The following is a 19,298-nucleotide window of genomic DNA, read 5'->3' as shown; positions in this document are numbered from 1 at the left end:
AGTTCCTTCCAACGCTCAGGGATCACTGAGGAAGAGAGGAGTCACAGAATATAAGAGAAGAAAGGGTGGAGTATTATTGTATAGCAGTTTCTTCCAAAATTGAAACATTCCTTTCTGCAAGGAAGTTTTTTAAGATGGGAGGTAAATAACTCAAAATAGCTTTAGGAAGTCCCTGAAACTCACCAGATTTACTAGGCTTCCTTCCCAAGGGTACACAATAAAGACCATTGAGAGTCATTCTCAGAGAAGCCAAATTGCAAAGAAGAGCCTGTCTGTCAGTGTGAGACGCAAATATGCCTTCTGTGTGGACATTCCCACAGGTGCAAGTTGCAAAGGGGACTCAGGCCAGACCTGCTGTCTAAAGAACCAGAAACCAGCCGAGCTGCCTGGAAGTCGTTTAGGTCAATAGAGTCCCTTGGAAAGAATACGCTCCATTCTTTTGAGTGGCCTGTAGACTGTGCACTGTATTCTATGTTTTTAACTTTTATGAGCTGTCACCTGTGTTGGGATGGGATTTGCTGATGCAGCTGCCTTTGAGTCATTTCTGCCTCTGTTGGTAACCCCAATAAAACTCATTGGTTCACCAAATTTGATTTTGGTGGTATCATACTTTGATCTCTTGTTCCCTATGTGGAGTGAATAGGTGTGTGTGTGTGTGTGTGTGTGTGTGTGTGTGTGTGTGTGTCCATAGGAAAGGTTTGTTCCATGACAGCTTGTGATGGCTAGTCTTCATTGTTAACTTGGCTGGGTTTGTAATGACCTACAAGGCACATTTCTGAGTGTGTCTATGAGGGTGTTTCCAAAGAGATTTCCAAAAACAGGAAAGACCTAGCCTGAATATAGGTGGCACTGTTCCATGGCTAGGATCCTGGACTGAATTCAAAGGGAAAAATGGCAACCTTCTCTTCGCTTTCCAGTGTTTACAGATGTGAGGATTCCAGCTGCCCTTAGCTCTGCTGGCCTGTCTGGACATCACTGTACCATCTTAAACCTAGAGCCAGAAGAAAACCTCATTCCCTCAAATTGCTTTTGTGTGTTTTTGGTTGGAATTTGTTCTTCTTGTTGTTACAGCAACAAGGAATGTAACGAATTTAGTAATGATGTAACACCTGTCCATTTTGCCTACAAGGGATATACATTCTCTTTTATGGCTAAATAACAAATACTGTTGGGTAGATTTCTCCATTTTTTAGTCCATCTTATTTATCCATGTCAGTTACATAAACACTATATATTCTTGACTATTATAGGTATATGATGTGACTTGAAGTTGATAGAATGATTTTTCCATCTTTGTTTCCTAGAACATCTTTGCTTAGAGACCTTAGAATATTCTTACCTATAAAAAGATCTTGCTGTGATTGTATATGAATTGTGTTAAATTTGTTATCAACTTGGGAAGAACCATGTTGAATTTTCCAGTCAATGAGTGGGACAAACTCTTCACTTAACTAGAAGTTTTTTCATGTATTTGACCAGCACTCTGTTGACTTCAGTATAGCTGCACATCTATGTTAGATAAATACCTAACTCCTCTCTTTTCAGTAACTGTTGTTCATATTATATGCAAAGTCCTCATCGTTGATGGATCATTTGCTACCATATGGCAATATAATCAATTTTGGCTTTTATCTTGTACAAACTTGAAATTATACACTTGTTTGTCCTACAAAATATTTCTGTAGATTCCTTGGCATCTTCTATGTAGAAATTCACATAACTTACAGACAAAAATAATTTTTTTCTAATTTAATGCCTTTTGTTTTTCTTGCCTGACTGCCCTGGTAGAACTTCCAACACTATGTTAATTAAGAGGTGAAAGTGGACATTCTTGGCTTGTTCCTGGTTTTTGGAAGAAGGCCTTTGGCTGTTTACTGTTAAGTAGAATGTTTGGTAAATGTTCTTTATAAAGTTTTGAAAGTTCCTCTTTCTTTCTCTGAGAGTTTTTATCATGAAAATATGATGAAAATATTTCTCTGTTGTTGACGTTCCTTCTACTGTTATTGTGTCAGGATCTGATAGGATACAAGGGATTTTATAATTATTTTGTATTTGTTAAAGATTGGTTTGTAAACTGTGATGCCATCAATTTTGGAGAAGGTTTCATGAGCTGCTGTAAGGGGTATGCATTCTTTCTGCTGGGTAGTATGTGACACACACACACACACACACACACACACACACACACACACACACGCACCCCTCCAATTGATCTATGGTATAATTTATCTGAAACATCGTAGCTTTAGTTTGGAAGAGCTTCCTAAATGTGAGAGTGAAGTAGTGAACTCTTTCTTTTGTTGTGCCAGCACCTATATGACTTTTATGTTGTATAGTGTTTCTTTCATGAAAATGTGGCTCCAAAATTTGGTGCATTAATGTTTATAGTTGTTATATCTTTTTTTTTTTTGGTTCTTTTTTTCGGAGCTGGAGACTGAACCCAGGGCCTTGCGCTTCCTAGGCAAGTGCTCTACCACTGAGCTAAATCCCCAACCCCTGTTATATCTTTTTGATGGATTATTCCTTTTAGGAACATATAGTGGCTTTTTTACCTTTACACATTATTAGGTGTATATTTTATTGGGTATAAGCATAACTATGCCTGGACTGGAGAGAGAGCTCAGTGGTTAAGAGCACTGACTGTGTCGATTGTTGTCTTTATGCAGGTGAAAAAGGCAGGCACAAGATAAGGCAAGGCCTGTGATTACACAGTGAAAATGTAAGGCAGGTACAGAGTTTTGAAGAGAAAGAGAAAGAGAAGGAGAAAGAGAAACAGATAGAGGAAGAGAAAGAGAAAGAGAAAGAGAAAGAGAAAGAGAAAGAGAAAGAGAAAAACCAAGTTGGAGGCAGAGAAGGATGACCCAGATCTGCATGGCCTTAAATGGGCACAGGTAGTTATGAATAGTTCATAAGGGATGGATTTTTATAGGATAATTTGTCTTATCTAGGTGGGCAGTTTATATCATTATTAATTGGTTGTGTCTATTGTGCAGACATTTTGTGGAGTTTGAATTTACTGATATAAATCTGATTGTTAAATTAGAAGCTTATTGAATTTTGATTTTAACAGGTTACTGGGAGTTATGACTATAACCATGGGGGGTGGATGCTGGGAATGTGAACGGCAAGAGGGCCACAAAATAGGTGGTTTCTGTATGAAACTGGCCTGCTGGCTACCCCCTTTGGGAACTAGATGGATGGCGAGATTGCTGCAGGGCTCAGAGAGTAGCTGGTGGCAGCGTGGGATGGAGATTGGAAGCTTGGTAAGTTGGGGGAGATGATTTGCTGATTAAGATGAAGGTATCCCGCAGATGCCATGTGGCCCACCAGAGCCGGCACCAGCTTGGGATGGTAGATTTATTTGTTAATATTTACAGCTACATGACTGTTCTTCCAGAGGTCCTGAGTTCAAATCCCAGTAACCACATGGTGGCTCACAAACATCTGTAATGAGATCTGATGCCCTCTTCCGGTGTGTCTGAAGACAGCTACAGTGTACACATATATAATAAATAAATAAATAACTCTTTTAAAATAAAAGAATAACTGTGTCTGCTTGTTTATGGCTTCTGTTTGGTTGATAGTTTGATCTCTACCTTTTGATGGTCAGGCTTTGAATGTCTTTGTTAGCGAAATACATTTCTTGCAGAAAGCAGATAGTTCTTATTTTTTTAAATCCAGTTGGTTATTTGAAGGTTTTTTTTTTAAAGCAGTAAGTTAAGCCCATTTATAGTAAACATTATTATTGAAAGGGGTTTTCTGTTTCCTAAGAAATTGTTGTGTGATGTTCTCACTTGTTAAATTATTGGTGTTCCTTTTATCCTTTCTTTTCATGGAATATATGCTGTCATATATTCTTGTGGAGGAAACTTTTTCCTTCCCTGCATAATATTTCTAATAAACTCTACAGGGCTTTTGCTTGGTTGTCAAGAAATTTCTTAATTTGTGGTTGTTTTAAAATATTGTTATCTTTTTGTCAGTTTGAAAGGCAACTTTGCTGGGTACCACACTCTTGTCTTGCAGCTTCATTTCAGAGCCCGAGATCCATTGTTCCATGCTTTTCTGTCTCTTAAAGTCCCTATGAAAGGCTTGCGGTCATTCTGATACTTGTGCCTTTGTATGAGTCGATGTTTTTTCTGTTCCACTTTACGTATTGTATCTGTGACATCTTGACGATTATAAAAGTTCCCTGGTAAAGTCTACTCGAAGCTTAAATGCTTCTTATGTTTGCACACTGACTTCTGTCTCTGGGCTTGGGAACTTTTCTGTCACAATTTCACTGAAGTCCATGTATTATTGTCTCTAATTTGTCCTTTATCTATAAAATTTATACTTTTGCATTATCTTGCCTATTGACGATGTTTTCTGATGTGACTTTTTATTTGGTAGACCATTTTTTTCATTTTCATTATTTCCATCTGATTCTATTTTTGTTGTTATAATTTCATTTTCCTTGAATTTTGAACTTTTCTCTTCAAACTTACTAGTTGTTTCATTTACATAGTGACTATCTTATTAAGACTTGGACAGATTTCCTTAGTTCTTATATCTGCTTGAATCATTTATATGGTTATCTTTTAAAGAGTAAGATTCTGAATTCTTAGACATTTCAACAATCTCTGTGGTTTTGGGTTCCACTCTAGGAACGTTGGGACGGGGCTGTGTTCAGATGTGCTGTGTTTCTTTGTCATGCTTTACACACTCATCCCGTTTGAGCTTCCCCTTCTTCCAACTCTCCATGGTGGTTTCATTTTTCTGTGTCTGCTTAGAGGGCTGTCTGCACCAAGCTCAGCTGTGGAGATGACAGAGCTTGGTCTTGATTTCCAGCTGAGTTTGCTAAGGTGTTCTGGTCTTCAGGGTCACGATCAAGTCACAGTGATCACCACGGCAAGAAGATGGAGTAAAAACTTCAGTCCTACAGTGGACTCTGACATCTCTGGAATCAGAACTGTAGCCCATAGTGGCCTCTGGAGCCACTGGAACACAAACTCAGATCCAGAGCTGAACTGGAGTCAGAACCCTGGTCCTACACTAACTCCTGGGGCCACTGAAATCCTGAGGTAAACTAAGAGACTACTAGAGTCAAAATGACCTATTTTATACTGGTGTTTTGCAGCACTTTGTGATATGCAATTAAATTGTCCGTTTTTCTACACTGCCAAGTTTATGTGTATGGAATTATTCATTTTTATTATCCTTTTGATATCTATTGTGGCTATAATATGGCTATTTCATCCCTACTTTTTGGTAATTTGTCTTGATTTCTTTCTTTGTCTTGCTAGATGTTGTAGCTACTTCTTTATTGCTATGATACAATACTCTGACAAAACAACTTAAAGAATACAGAATTTATTTTGGTGTCACAGTTTCAGGGAATAATGGTGGAGGAGGGCCTGGTACCAGGAGCTCGAGGCAGCTGGTCACAGAGCATCCGCAGTCAGGAAGCAGAGGGAGGTGAATGCTAGTCCTCAGGCAACTTTCTCATTATTTACTGTCTGTGATTCTAGCTTCAAGAAGGGTGCCATACTTGAGCAAACTGGTCAAGATGCTCTTCCACAGGCATGGCTAGAGGCCTACCCTCAGCTGAGTCCAGATTTTGCCAAGTTGACAATTGAGAATAAGCACCATACTAGGATTTGTCATTTTTCCTTGTTTCATTGATTTTCTCTAGTAATTTTCTGTATTCCATTACACAATGATTTTTGTTACTTTGCTGCTGCTTGCCTTGATATTTACTTGTATCCTCACTTTGCTCACTGTTTGTAGGTCCTGTTGTTTAGAGACTTTCTTTCTTTAATAGTCATGAATTACTTTAATTTTTCCTTTTAGTATCGACGTAGCCACGCCCCACAAATTTTGAGATGTTCTACTTTTATTTGCATATGGCTCAAGGTAATCTTTAAAATTTTCTCTTGAAATTCCTTCTTTAACCTATGGATTATTTAGAACTGTGCTTAATTTTCCAATTTTTTAGAAATCTTCCTATTGTCTCTGATCAGTTTCTAGATGGGTTTCATTATGGTAAAATGACACAGTCTGACAATATTGTATCAATCACTTTACATTGGTTGTCAATGGTGATTATTTTTGACCTAGGCATTTTTAGTACACACCCCATAGGCACTTGAAAGAATATATATTCTGCTGTTTTTAGGGGATTGTTTACTGCATTTTGTTCTGTAATGTTGAGCTCCTTTATATTCTTGCTGATTTTCTTTTTAATTGTTCTCTTTTATGTGGGTTATTTAAAATGCTAAATTGATAATATTAATAGCGAGTTGACTTTACAAAATGTCTTTCAGTTGTCAAGTATCCTAAGGTTTTTGTTGTATTGCATTATTAAGCCTCCCCAGCAGCTCTGCATGTTAGACAACACTATTATCTGCATGTTGGTAAGCCTCAGACATGTTAAATAACTTTCTACCTGGGTTGCATAACCCAGGTCAGGTTGCACCTAACACTCCTTGTAATCTTCTGCTCTAGCAGAGCAGAGGGTTGATTTAAGTTTTCTTGTAGTCCACATTTGAGTAAAGATTCAAAGGTTGCATGGGTGGCTGCTAGGTAAATCACACTAAGGTGTGAAAGATGGTCTTAAATGTGAGCCTCATTGATGCCTCTCTCTCAGGACTCAGAACTTGTATGTAATCTCTTTCTCTTGGTATGGCTTTGACTTTGTGTCTCCCTCTTCTAGTGGACAGAATTTGGCAACCTGTCCCTTTTGAGATTTGACTTTGAAGTGACTCATTTCTATTTCGGGCCTCCTTTTTCTTCCCCTTTCTCCCATTTACTCTGGGAGAAACCAGGTCTATGTTCCAAGCTACCTTAGGGAGAGAGACCCATGTGGTAAGGAACTGGTATTTAGAGTTGACAAACAAAGAGGGATGTAATCCTCAATAGCTAAGAATGAATTAGGAAGCACAGTTCTCTCTTACTCCACACATTTTCATGGCTGCATCCCCAAGTGCAGTTCTGTGCAGGTCCTAAGTCAGAGGCATTCAGCTGAGTTCACTTGGGTTGCTGACCCACAGAAATGGAGAAATCAATGACTATTGTTCTACCATATTGAGTTTTAGGAAAATGTATTGAAGAAAGGGAAACAGCAATAGCAGGAAGCCAGACTTTTGGAACCCCTGACAGATTTTGGTAAAATATGAGAAAAGAGGACTTATTCAGCATCCTGAATGTGTTTCTGGGAAGAAATCATTTACAAGGTTCTCCCGAGCCAACAAGGCAAGTGCAGCGGGGACTCTACTTGTATAAGCACAGAGAGGACTATGTATAGCATCTCGAAGTCTCCTGGTAGACAGAGGTTTACAGATGTTTTGAGGGGGACATAGAAATTATATAAATTGAGAGAGATTCAGTCCTGATATTCTATGGGCGAAAGTGGATCTGTGGAGGCTACTGCCTGGATCCCTGTCAGGTGACTCATTCTTCAAACATCAAGGTTTTGTTATTTTCTTTTGGCAGAGTTTCATGTAGCTCAGGCTGGCCTTGAACTCCCAGACCACCTACCTCTGCATCTCGAGTGCTGGGATTACAGGCATGCACCACCAGGCCTGTCACCACGGATTTAACAAGAGGAGAGAATTAGTGCAGAAGAGATGATGTACATAGTCATGCTTGGGAGCTTTAATCTATTTAAATCTTTGACAACCTTGTGTCTCCTGCCCCCAAACCAGTATCAATGGGATTGGGAGTTTCAAAGGCAGAGGACAATATTTTGCTTTAATTGAGCATCTTTTATAAATATTACTTGTTCTAGTCACTGCCATCCTATGCCATTGTGCCTCTGTGGCCCCGTTTCTCCTGAGAAGACACTAGGTGGATGATTTCTAGAGCTTCTCTTGTCTGCTTCTGACTGTTTCAAATGCAGAAAGTTCTGGGTGGAGGGGAGATGGCAGCAGTAACCAGAGAAAGCAAGGAGGGGAGGTGGTCTGTGTGAAAGAGGGAGAAGCATTTTCCTGATCTTTTTTGTGGAGCTGGATCCTGACCTTGAATGATGCTTATTGCTCCCTTTTTCTTTCCTTTTCTTGTTTGGCTTAATGGTGCTATGGATTGAGCCCAGGGCTGTACACAAGCCAGGCAAGTGAGCTTTATCAGCCAGACTGATATTTTTTGTTTTTGTTCCAAAATCAACTGTACTCAGTTGACAGTAGCCACACCGTATCTTTTTCTGTGGCGACTGAACCCAGGTTTCAGGATATATAGGTTTATTTGTGTTTGTTCTGCATGAAATCTAAATGGTATATTCATATTTTTTGAGGTCACAGCCTGAACCTTTACACATCATTAACATGGGATTCTTGATGTTCTCATTCATTAACAACTCTTTACCTCTATTTTTTCTCACGTGGAGGAGGTTTATTGGGATGTGGAGACAAAGGGGGGATAAGAGAGAGAGAAAAGAGAGAAGAAAGAGAGAGCAACTCTTTATCTCTTAAGTGCTATGTGCTATCCTACATGCTGAGCTTGTGTCAGGAGATAGGTCTCTGGCCTCGGAATACTACTGATGGGAGCCACAGAGGAAGGGAAGAAAATGGATGTTGCTGAGAGGGGCTGGCAGTTTTTAGGGTTGAGATACAACTGTAGTTGAAATGTTTTGGATAAATATATATATAGTATTTATTATATATGTGTCTATGCATATATGCATTATATATACATATATATATATATATATATATATATATATATATATATATATTTCCTTCCATAATATACAGGACCATATTTTGTGAACAAGAGATATTTCATACTTAACCATTTTTTCTTTTTCCTTTCTGTCCCTAAATTTGAAACATCAAATATTCTGTTGTTAAAGTAACATACAGAGTATTTGATATATTAATAGAGTTAACAATTTCTTCTTCGTGTTTGCATTTGTTTTTCATGGGGTCAAATGGTGTTTAAAGGAACGTGGATTGTTCAATAATTTGAAGATGAAAAGTTAGTAGTGTTCGTTTTGTGATTTTATGAAATTTCTTTTGAAATTTGGTAATGGTGGAGAGGAATGTGTTGAAAAGTCAGTGCATTTTGACACTTCTGAAACATGAGTGTTCTTGGGTTTCATTGCTGTGAAGAGACACCATGACCAAGGCAACTCTTACAGAGAACATCATTTAATTGGGGCTGGCTTACAGGGTCAGAGATCCAGTCCATTAACATTATGGTGGGAAGCATGGCAGCATCCAGTCATGGCGCTGGAGGAGCCAAGAGTTCTACGTCTTGTTTCGAAGGAAAACAGAAGACTATCTTCCAGGCAGCTAGGAGGAGGGCCTCAAAGCCCACCCCCACAGTGGCACACTTCCTCCAAGAAGGCCACACCCACTACAAGGTCACACCTCCTAAGAGTGCCACTCCTTAGGCCACGCACATTCAAACCACCACTGGAATATATTCTAGAATGCCTATAGGAGTCCTCAAAGTCACATAATTTCCACATAAAACAGTGAAATATGACAGAAGCACAGTTGAATGGCCTTTGTTTCCTCAACAGCTTCCTGTGAGTACAACTAGCAAACTTCCATTTCTTCAGGCTCCTTCTCTTTTGTGACCATTAATGTGTTTTCTCTTAAAAACTTTCCCTACCCCCGCAAAAATAAAAACCTTTATAAGTCAGGATTTAAGAAAGCCCCAAACAATAAAACTCACTAGGAATGCTGGCTTGCTCAGGAAGGGACCTCAGTGGAATCAGGATTCAAAACAAAGCATTTGGAAATGAGAAATTCTTATGAGACACTAGCTGTCGACATCACCTTAAAAAGAAGACTGACATGGAGAACGTTCAGTGACAGGTACTGGAATCTCTTGTTCTCCAAACTGTGAGTTTACACAGGAGGGAACAATCGGCCATTTCTTCACCTCTTTGCTGGTACACCATAGTGAGCTCATTTTAAAATGAGCGAGAACTTTCTGAGCTGAATGTGATAGGACAGTTGCTGCAGACCTGCACAAGTTATATTTTCAGACTTTCACTGTTCTTCTGTTGCTAAGGCTCACTCCTAATTTGCCTCAAATTCACAGATGCTCTGAACCTCACTTTTTAGTCTCTCTCTCTCTCTCTCTCTCTCTCTCTCTCTCTCTCTCTCTCTCTCGATGGAGTATCATGTATCTTCCACTGGCCTTGAACACTCTACATTGCAGAGGATGGCCTCGAACTTCTGACCCTCTTGCCTAAATCTCCTATGTGCTAGGTTTGTAGCTGTGTATTACCATACCCAGGTTATGTGGCTTTGGGGTCAGATCCAAGGTTCAGTGTGTGCTAGGTACAGGCACTCTCTTAACTGAGTCTCACCCCAGCACCTTCCTACCCTGGCTTCTTTTTAATGGGGGCAGATGATTCTACCTAGGAGGACAGAGGTGAACGTAAGTTCATCCAGGACCTTGGAGGGCTTCATAAGCAGGAAAGCAGCCCATAGAACCAAGGTATTATTGTCATTCAATTAGGTATCTCTGTGTTAGAATCCCCACTTTGTTCCTTGAACAGAATTAAAACAGGGATTTCCTGACTGGTTGGAGCTGACAGTCTGAAAAGGGTTTAACTTACTTCTTTAACAAACCACTGACAAAAGGCAGGACCGATCCATTCTCTTGCATGAATGCCGCAGTCTATCCAGACAGCTCTTTTGTAGACTTGTGATTTTCTGCCCAGCTGAAAACAAGAGGATTCATCGTCACCAACCCAGGCTTTTATGTTTGGATCTATTGACCAGCATAATTTAATAAGGGTTTGGCACAATTCTTCACTATGGTTTTGTTTAGTAGGTAACACATTTATAAGATAAAGAGATTTCCTATCTTCTTTGAAAGTCCAGACTTGCTTATGCAGAAACAAATTTATTGCCTCAATACAATCAAAGAACTAAAAACACAGAAGGGGAAGGGCAATTCCTAAAGTAGTACAGTGGCTCTGTGTTAGTATCATAATGACTATTAAGTAAAAAAGCAAATCCCTCCCCCAACCCTGCTTTCTTCTCTTTCCCTCTTTACTGTGCCTACCCCAAGGAAACTGAATGTTTTAGGGGCTAGTTCTTGAAGCATATACTTTATAGACAAATTACAGTTAAATATCACAAAATAGAAACATGAAACTTCATCTGTGAAACCAAGGGGCTAATTACAAATACCTCTGACTATGTCAATATTACTTTAAACCCAGTTTCTAGCCCAGGCATTAGTAGGTAGCACTTGGCAGTGTATTCTCAAGGGCTCTTGCTTTCATTCCCTCATTAATTCACTTGACTAAAGTGTCAGGAAGTGCCTCTCTGTCAGATATCAGGCTTAGCTCTGGAGATTTAGAGATGAACAGATACACGATGTCCGTGCTAGTGAGAAGGGCGGATGTGTGAACAATCTAACCAGCTTCATGACCCGGATGTCCATAAATTACTGTCGGGATATGACATGATTCTAATTCTCTTGGGGAATAAAAGCATGCTTGAATATTTAATCAAGACTGGAAGTTTGCTTGGAAAGCAAATAAAGCTGGAAGGAATCTTAGGACATTCCTTGGTAGCAGGGATAAAGCCACACCGAATATTCTATGATCTCTCTTCTTCCTTCTTTCCTCTTCCTCCATCCCTTCCTCCTCTCCCCATAAGTATGTGCTTGCTTTACAAGTTCACACTGACCGCAGTGTGAAGGATAGGTTAGAGGATAAGTTCACATAACAGCACTGTGGAGGATGAGTTCACACTGACAGCACAGTGGAGGAGGGGTTCACACAGACAGCAGTGTGAAGGGTGAGTTCACACTGACAGCACAGTGGAGGAGGGGTTCACACAGACAGCAGTGTGAAGGGTGAGTTCACACTGACAGCACAGTGGAGGATGAACTCACACTGGTGGCTAGCAGTATGGAGGATGGGTTATAGGATGAGTGGGTCAAGGATTGGTACTGATGTAGAAGTTCAGCATTGAGGTCACTGTTGAAATAGTCCAGGGAGGACAGATTCAGAGGCAAATTCAGACAATATCCGTGAAGACAGAGAAGAAGGTGAGAGAGCTTTCAATGAACTGTCAATTTTTGGTGGTGAATTGAAAATGAGGGATTGCAACAGAAGAGAAATAATGTAGGGAGACATATTTCTAAAACAGAAGGATAGTTGGGCCACGACAGGTCTCAGGAGCTCTTGTGAATATCTAGTTGAATGTGTCCTGCATGAATTTGGATCTCTGCAAACTAGATAGAAAGATCAGGGATGATTTTTGTGGGGCAGACAGGACCATGGGGTTGGAGTTTGTAGGGTGAAAACAGACTTGAGAATAGAGTGAGACTGGCCAGAACCTTTGTCAGGAATAAGGAAAGAGAAGCTGTGAGTGAGCCGGGAGGAAGCGCCAGCCAGTGGGAAACACAACATAGAGCTCAGCACCAAGCCCCAAGAGGAGTTTTAAAGGAGTTCTGGGGAGAAAGCCAGTCAGAGTCTGAAGGGGAGGCAGGGAAAGAGACATCGAAGCAGGTAAATGTATTAGACGCTTAGCTGAGAGGAAGAGGGGAACTGGAGGGCCAGAATACGTGATTAATGAAGGGAGACAAAGATTAACGTCTTCACATTTATCAAGTTTCGATTGGTTCATCTTAAGTAGTACCAACTCATAAGCAATTTTCATCACAAACTGAGCTTGTCAGGATGAGAATCTTCTGGAACAGTGAAACGTGGATCAATAATCTAAGGCAATTTCCCCTTAGGTTAGCAAGATGATGTTAGACATGAGAATCTGTGGAAGGTAATTTTATTTCCTCCCACACGTCAGAGAGAAGGGGATACATATTTTGTGGTAACATTTTATTCTTTTTACCTGTATAATCAAGAGAGACCTTCCTTCAAATGATCTTCCAATTGGGAAAACTCGGACGAGGCCAGGTTGAGTTTGGTTCAGATGGTGCATCCAACTCTGAATCTGAAGGCAGATGAGCAAGACACGTCAGAGTCCTCCACGGTACAAGACACGTCAGAGTCCTCCACGGTACAAGACACGTCAGAGTCCTCCACGGTACAAGACACGTCAGAGTCCTCCACGGTACAAGAACTCTTTGAGCGCCTAAGTTGACAAAAGACAACATTGACTCCCAGAAGCCAAAGAACACACAGGGAGTAAAAACAGGCCGAGAAATCCCGCCGCTGTCTGCTCTTACTTTTCTTTAGGATACTTAACTTGGCATTTATTTTCTCTACGCATAGACAGCACTCTAGGTCTTTTTGCCTTACCTCTTAAAAGACACCTTTTACTATCACCGCTGGGATCTTTGTGGGGTGTTGGATGGAGAATCGACTGTGCTCTGGCTTCTTTTTGAAAAATCCCAACTTATTTTCATTTCCCCTCAGATATTAAAGAGGAAAGCAAGACAAAACAAAAGCTACAACAACGACAACAACAACAAAACACACAACAATGTTCCAAATGACTTGAGAGCCCCCGAAGTCTCATTTATCGTAATCTGGAACTGAGCAGAAGCAACCGGAGTGCAGAGGAAGGCGGGATCATCCACAGTTGAGTTTATTCTGCTGAGCCCCTGGCAGGCATATTCTGGATAATTCCTCTGCACATGTATCTGCCATCAGAAGATGGTGATTTGGAATGGATCAATAAGATGCTAAGAAAGACAAGTGACATTTCAGACTTAAAAGTCCTGCAAACAGTCAAGAAGTCACATGGACGTGTCCCACGGTTCTATGATGTGAGACGGTGGGTGCTGAAACAAATACGTAAGTGTATCTTAAGGAGTACTCATATTTTTTTTATTCTTACACAATCCAGCAAGCAGGAGGTATGCATATATGTGTGCATATATGTGCATATCTAGCTACATCTATTTTTGGATTTTTTTTTCCTAGGACTTAATTATGCTTTCATATGCGAATTTATCTGAAACCTTTTATTGCATTTAACTCCATGCTTCTTAAAAAGTAGGTTAAGACATGGAAATACGCAAAAGGAATTTTGAAAGGAGATTTATCCTGAACAGAACAAAAGTACTGTTAATATAGTATATTCTTACTAACTTTGTATCTGGAATTCCTTTGTTCAATATGGAGGAAATGTGGAAAAATATACGTATTCATACATCCAACCAACAGCTTTCTCATTGGAGGCCTCTCTTTGCATGCTTTGGGGAGATAGAAGTGATCATTATAAACACTTGGCCCTCAGGGAACACGCGGTTTATTAGCACAGAGAGTGTCAGCTAACCACAGTTACAGTGTGACCTGTGAGTGGTGTCCCATCTGAGTGCCAGGGGGCACTGGGATACATTGGGATTTGGTGAGCAGAGGCTTCTATGCAGCCCTACAGAAAGAGTGTCTTGCTTGTCTTAGCTAAAATGTGAGGAATGGTAAGCTGTCAGGTAAAGATGGGGTGATGTGGCAGGATGAGACTGCAGTGAGCTTCCTTGTGGATTGAATGGCAGTGTGTGCAGAGGGCCAGTGGGTGCCACTGATATGAGCTGGCTGTGGGGAGGTCTGAACTTGGCAAGGGTGTGACTAGTGTGGAAGCCTACTGGGCCCTCAGCCTTCCAACTGCCTTCCAAATGCAGCTCTCATTCTGCTCTCTTCTTTCTGTGGCTTCTTGGTTATGGTCTTATAGCCCTGACTGTAACACCAACTACCAAGTTGTTCATGTGTCTCTTATGTCCTTTGTGGGGTTTATTTGGGTAAAGTAAATAAGATATGAATCATTTTTCTACTTCCTTCTATAAAGTTATATTTTATGTGCATGTGTGCTTTCCCTGCATGTGTGTGTACTCCGTGTTAAAAACTGCTATCGCACCCTATTCTTTTGGGGAGGCCAGAAGAAGGCACGAGAGACTCCCTAGAACTGGGGTTATAGACGTTTGTGAGCCACCATGTAGGTGCTGGGACCCAAACAATCCTGGCCTTCTGCAAGAGCAGCAAGTACTTTTTTTTTTTTGGCTGAGCCATCTCTCTGGCCCATTATTTTGATAATTCGTTTTTAGCATTAAAAGGACCAATGATGAAATGTATGAGCCATGGGGGGGGGGGTAAATTATTCTGTCCTTCCCAGAGCCCAAGTCTCTGTTTTCACAATTCTCTCTAATTCTTATAGTAAAATGACAAAGATAAACTCGAAATTACTGACACAACAACAAAGCCAGAAAGACAACAAGAAACAAGAAAAGAAAACAAAACCGCACACTGTAAGTTAAGGGTTCTTTGATTACGTACATCTTCTAAAGAGTGATAGACCTCGTAGTTGTATTCAGATAGAGACCGTCTGTTTCTCTGGGTGTGCACGCTGTTTTCATTTTCCACAGCTTTCTGAAGATCTTCGATGAGGACCCTGAATTTGAAACATGACAAAAAACGAAAGCCAAGAACATGTAAAAAATCAGGCAATGCCAAAAATATAATTGAATACAGAATAGAGCCTTGTAGAAGTGTCCCAGTGTTCCATGGAGTGAGAGGGAAAAAAGAGTCTGCCAAGTGTGACATTTCTAAAAATACCAAACATCGAGAAAGTGTTCTTTTTCAGGAAACGAAAGCTGTTGAATAAGTGGTGTAATAAATTTAAAGTGTAAATTATAGTCAGATGTCCCCAAATAATATCAGTGCGGTAATAATAACTACTACAGAGTAAGCATCTATAACCATGCGGTGATGCTGTACACACGTACCCCGGCTGGGTGCTTACCAGAAGCCAGCCACTGTGCTGTGTTTGCTCTTCAGTAACAGCCTTTGTGTTGGACTTCGCTATTTCTCTCTCATAAATGGGGAGCCTGAGACTCAGTGGGGTTAGGAGTCAGTGTCATTCCACTGGGAATGCAAAGACAGAATCTGAGCTTGGGGTGTGACTTCAGGTGCAAGGAAATGGAATGGAAGCTCTGGCTGCTCTGAACGCCTTCTCCACATCTTTCTAGAAACTTCTAGCTGCTCACATGTCCTGCATCCTGCATCCTGGATCCAGGAAAGAGAAAGGGTAGAAGGAGCTTTGGTTCTCAAGAGGGAACTGGAGTGATAAAGGTGGACAATGCCATCTCATCGACCTGCAGTGCCAGGAACGCCAAGGCAGAGGAGCTCTGTTCTGAAACTGGATGCATTTGGATACTGGATGCTATGGCCAGCCTAGGGCTGTCAGGCTGATGGCTGTGGTGTGGGGCCAGCAGCTCCAGACAGAACCATCTGTGGTGCTGATGTGACATCTGAGATAAATCTGAGGAATTAACAGTGTGACGGGCCACTGCTGTAGAGAATGGTGTGAAGAGACAGACATATTGTTCGCCTGCAGTAAGTATATCAAGATGTGAGAGAACTTTGGTGAGACCTTCTGACTGTGGCAGGTGGCTTAAAAGCTTTGTTTTCATGTGTTATCTTCCAAAGAGAACCTGCTGCTTATGGGGTAAATTTTATTAAAAGACATGGGGTAGTATCTCTAAGGGACATTAAGAATAATTTATATAGGTCACTTTATTAAAAGAATTATCAAATGGACTGAATACATACTTTTTGGTACCTGTAGGAAACAATTTACTTCAGAGCCAGACATTGCCCTGACTGGCTTGCTGTCTCCTAAGTCCCCACTGCAGACTGCACAGCTAACCAGAAACACACTCTAGACTTTTGTTTTGAAATGGACTCTAGACTTTTGTTTTGTTTCTGTATGTTGCAGTTGGAAATGTTAGGAGAGGTGAAGTGGGAGAAGACTCCTTATTTTCTTGGTAGTTGCCAGTGGTATCTCAAAATGGTGAGTCAAAGTAATTTGTCAAGCCAAATCTCTTCCTTATCAGCAGTTCTTTTCCTTCCCAGAGGTAAGAAGTTTTGTGTGGTGATTAGGTTCGTGGCCTGAAGGACTGAAATAGCACCAAGGCAGACATTAAGAGCCAATGAGAACTATGCCAGGTTCTAAGATCCTTGTTCTTGGAGAGAACTTGGATGGTTGGGGAGCTGAGTTTGATTAGGAGAGATGTGGTAATAAACTTTCTGATATCCCAGTGACTGCAATAAACTTCAGGCAGGTTTGCCTCTCGGTAACTAACGTGTATTTCCTTAACTGTCCTATGGATCAAGTGTCTGCTTCATCCAGCCCTCTCCTTGACAAAATCTTTCTTCTAGTCCAACTTAAGAAGTCTCCAGGGTGGGTTCCTTATTCCTGGAATATCATCAAACTGATACAGGTTTTGTAATCACTTAAACTGTGTCTCATACAGGCACCAAGAGGCCGGTCTTAAATTAGAGAACAGTTGTGATTTGGTAGTCCAGCCCCACATTCTTGTTAGATAGTTGAGTGGAAACCAGAAAGCATATTGAGAAAACTGGTCACCAGAAATGACTTTTCTAAACCATTATATTTTCTTAGATTTTAATAGATGATTGTGATTCTTTTCCAATTACATTTATTTATTTGTGTGTATGTGTGTGAATGACTGCATGCCTTGGTGCCTGTGTGTGATGTGTGTGATGTGTGTGATGATGTGTGATGTGTGATGTGTGTGTGTATGTGTGTGAATAAGTGTCTGAATATGTGTGATTGAGTGTGTATCTGTGTGTGAGTGTGTGATTGAGTGTGTGTGTGAGTGTGTGTGAGTTTGTGTGTGTATGTGTGTGAGTATGTGTGTGTGTATGTGTGTGTATGTGTGTGTATGTGTATGTGTGTGAGTATGTATGTGTGCGTTTGTGTGTGTGTATGTGTGTGTGTATGTGTGTGTGAGTATGTGAGTATGTGATTGTGTGTGTGTGTGTCTGTGTCTGTGTCTGTGTCTGTGTCTGTGTGTGTGTCTGTGTCTGTGTCTGTGTCTGTGTGTGTGTCTGTGTAGGTTAGAACTCAGTTTGAGAGAGTTGCTCGCTTAGTCCACCATGTGGGGCTTTACTTTAGCTTGTCAGGCACAGCAACAGGTTCCTTTTCCCACTGAACCATCTCGTTGCTTCTGGCTGTGATTCTTATTTCAAGTGGGCACAGCCCTATAATGGTGATAAGAACTATTAAAAGCTTTTCAAATGATCTCATCACTACCTCCAATTCCCAGACCAGGAGAGGACTCTCAAAAATGTAAATTTCATTGCCATTTTTTTAGGTATATATAGAATGTCTTTTTTTTTTTTTAAATAAAAAAGGCAGAGTGAGTCATCTTACTGAGAGGGTTGACCACCCAGGGCCATAAACAATGAGTCACATCACTGCCACTTTACAGATCACTATAGTGATACATCCTATGTAGTTGTACAGAGTAAGTGATAATCTTTTGAAAATACCCCAGGCTGCAATAATAAAAGTCAATTAAAATGATCTCTACCTATTGTGCCTATGGAATTTAATTGACTCTTATGCGCTATTATCTTGGGACTGACAAAATGGGTAATTTTAAGTGATTGTTCTTCATGGGGAAACAGCTGACTTAAAATACTTATCCCCTCTCTTCTCGGTGACACACAGTCTGATTATTTTTCTATATCAGTCCCACGCGAACTAGAGTTAATAGCAGGAAGTAGAGGCTTGTTAAACTAAGTGGTATGTTCTTTTCTACTGAACAATAATTAATGAAGCATTCGAGTTGTTACTGTGTACCTATAGATATAATTACCAAACTCCTTCCTGCTAGGCATACAGGGTATCATAGCTCGCCTCCCAAGCTGCAGAAGTGAAGAAAATGTGAGCAATATGAACAATGGTTTTCTGCACAGCTGTGGTTCTATTCTAGAAGCACAGAGAAAATTTCTACAAAAAGCATGCCAGTGCTTTAATAAGCTGCAGATAGTCTTCTGTTTGTGTCACCAAGGATATCCCTGGTACCTTGCTCCTGTCATCAGCAATAAGCTTTCAAGATTCATAACTTACTTAATTCACATTTTTGTCGGAACACTCTCTTTCTTCTTGTCTGCTCCCCTCAGTTCTGATATAAATATGATATATGATATATGGTATATGATATATGGTATATGGTATGTGATATATGATATATGATATATATCTTCTTGCATTCCATGATCTTCTATGCTCTTCCACAATTCTGCCCATAGTCTCCCCCTTCCTTATCCAGACTAGATACCACCGATAAACCCTTGAACCAGTATTTCACTGGGTTACTTACCACACCAACCTTTCTATGTTTCTATCCAACAGATCACCAGTCCTCTACCAATGTTAAATTCTCTTCTCAGCAGCAACCAGGCTGCCAGTTCTTACTTCTGTTTTTTTTTTTTCTTGGCATCATTCTTTAGAATACATTTTTTTCACACCTTGTAAATAATTTTGTTTCTTACTTTAGAAAACCACCAGCTAAGTTTTCTTTCAAACTAAGAACTCCCAACTCAATGGTCTCTTTTCTTTGGGTGGGGGTGGGGGCTG

General features: G+C 40.5%; 1 protein-coding gene across 1 annotated transcript in view; it reads right to left on the bottom strand.

Annotated features, from left to right (window-relative positions):
• Positions 1-19,298, bottom strand: part of Cpa6 (carboxypeptidase A6) — a 361,770-nt gene that overhangs the window by 93,286 nt on the left and 249,186 nt on the right. The window contains exons 4-6 of the mRNA NM_001415862.1: positions 15,185-15,299; positions 12,801-12,902; positions 10,550-10,654 (exon numbers count right to left, since the gene is read on the bottom strand). Of these exons, the coding sequence (NP_001402791.1) occupies positions 10,550-10,654; positions 12,801-12,902; positions 15,185-15,299 (322 nt within the window). The remainder of the gene's footprint in view (positions 1-10,549; positions 10,655-12,800; positions 12,903-15,184; positions 15,300-19,298) is intronic.

Source organism: Rattus norvegicus, chromosome 5 (genome assembly GCF_036323735.1).
Source record: "Rattus norvegicus strain BN/NHsdMcwi chromosome 5, GRCr8, whole genome shotgun sequence".
Classification (NCBI taxonomy): Eukaryota; Metazoa; Chordata; class Mammalia; order Rodentia; family Muridae; genus Rattus; species Rattus norvegicus.
Note: the sequence above shows the minus strand (reverse complement) of the source record. Positions and strands in the feature narration are given on the sequence as shown.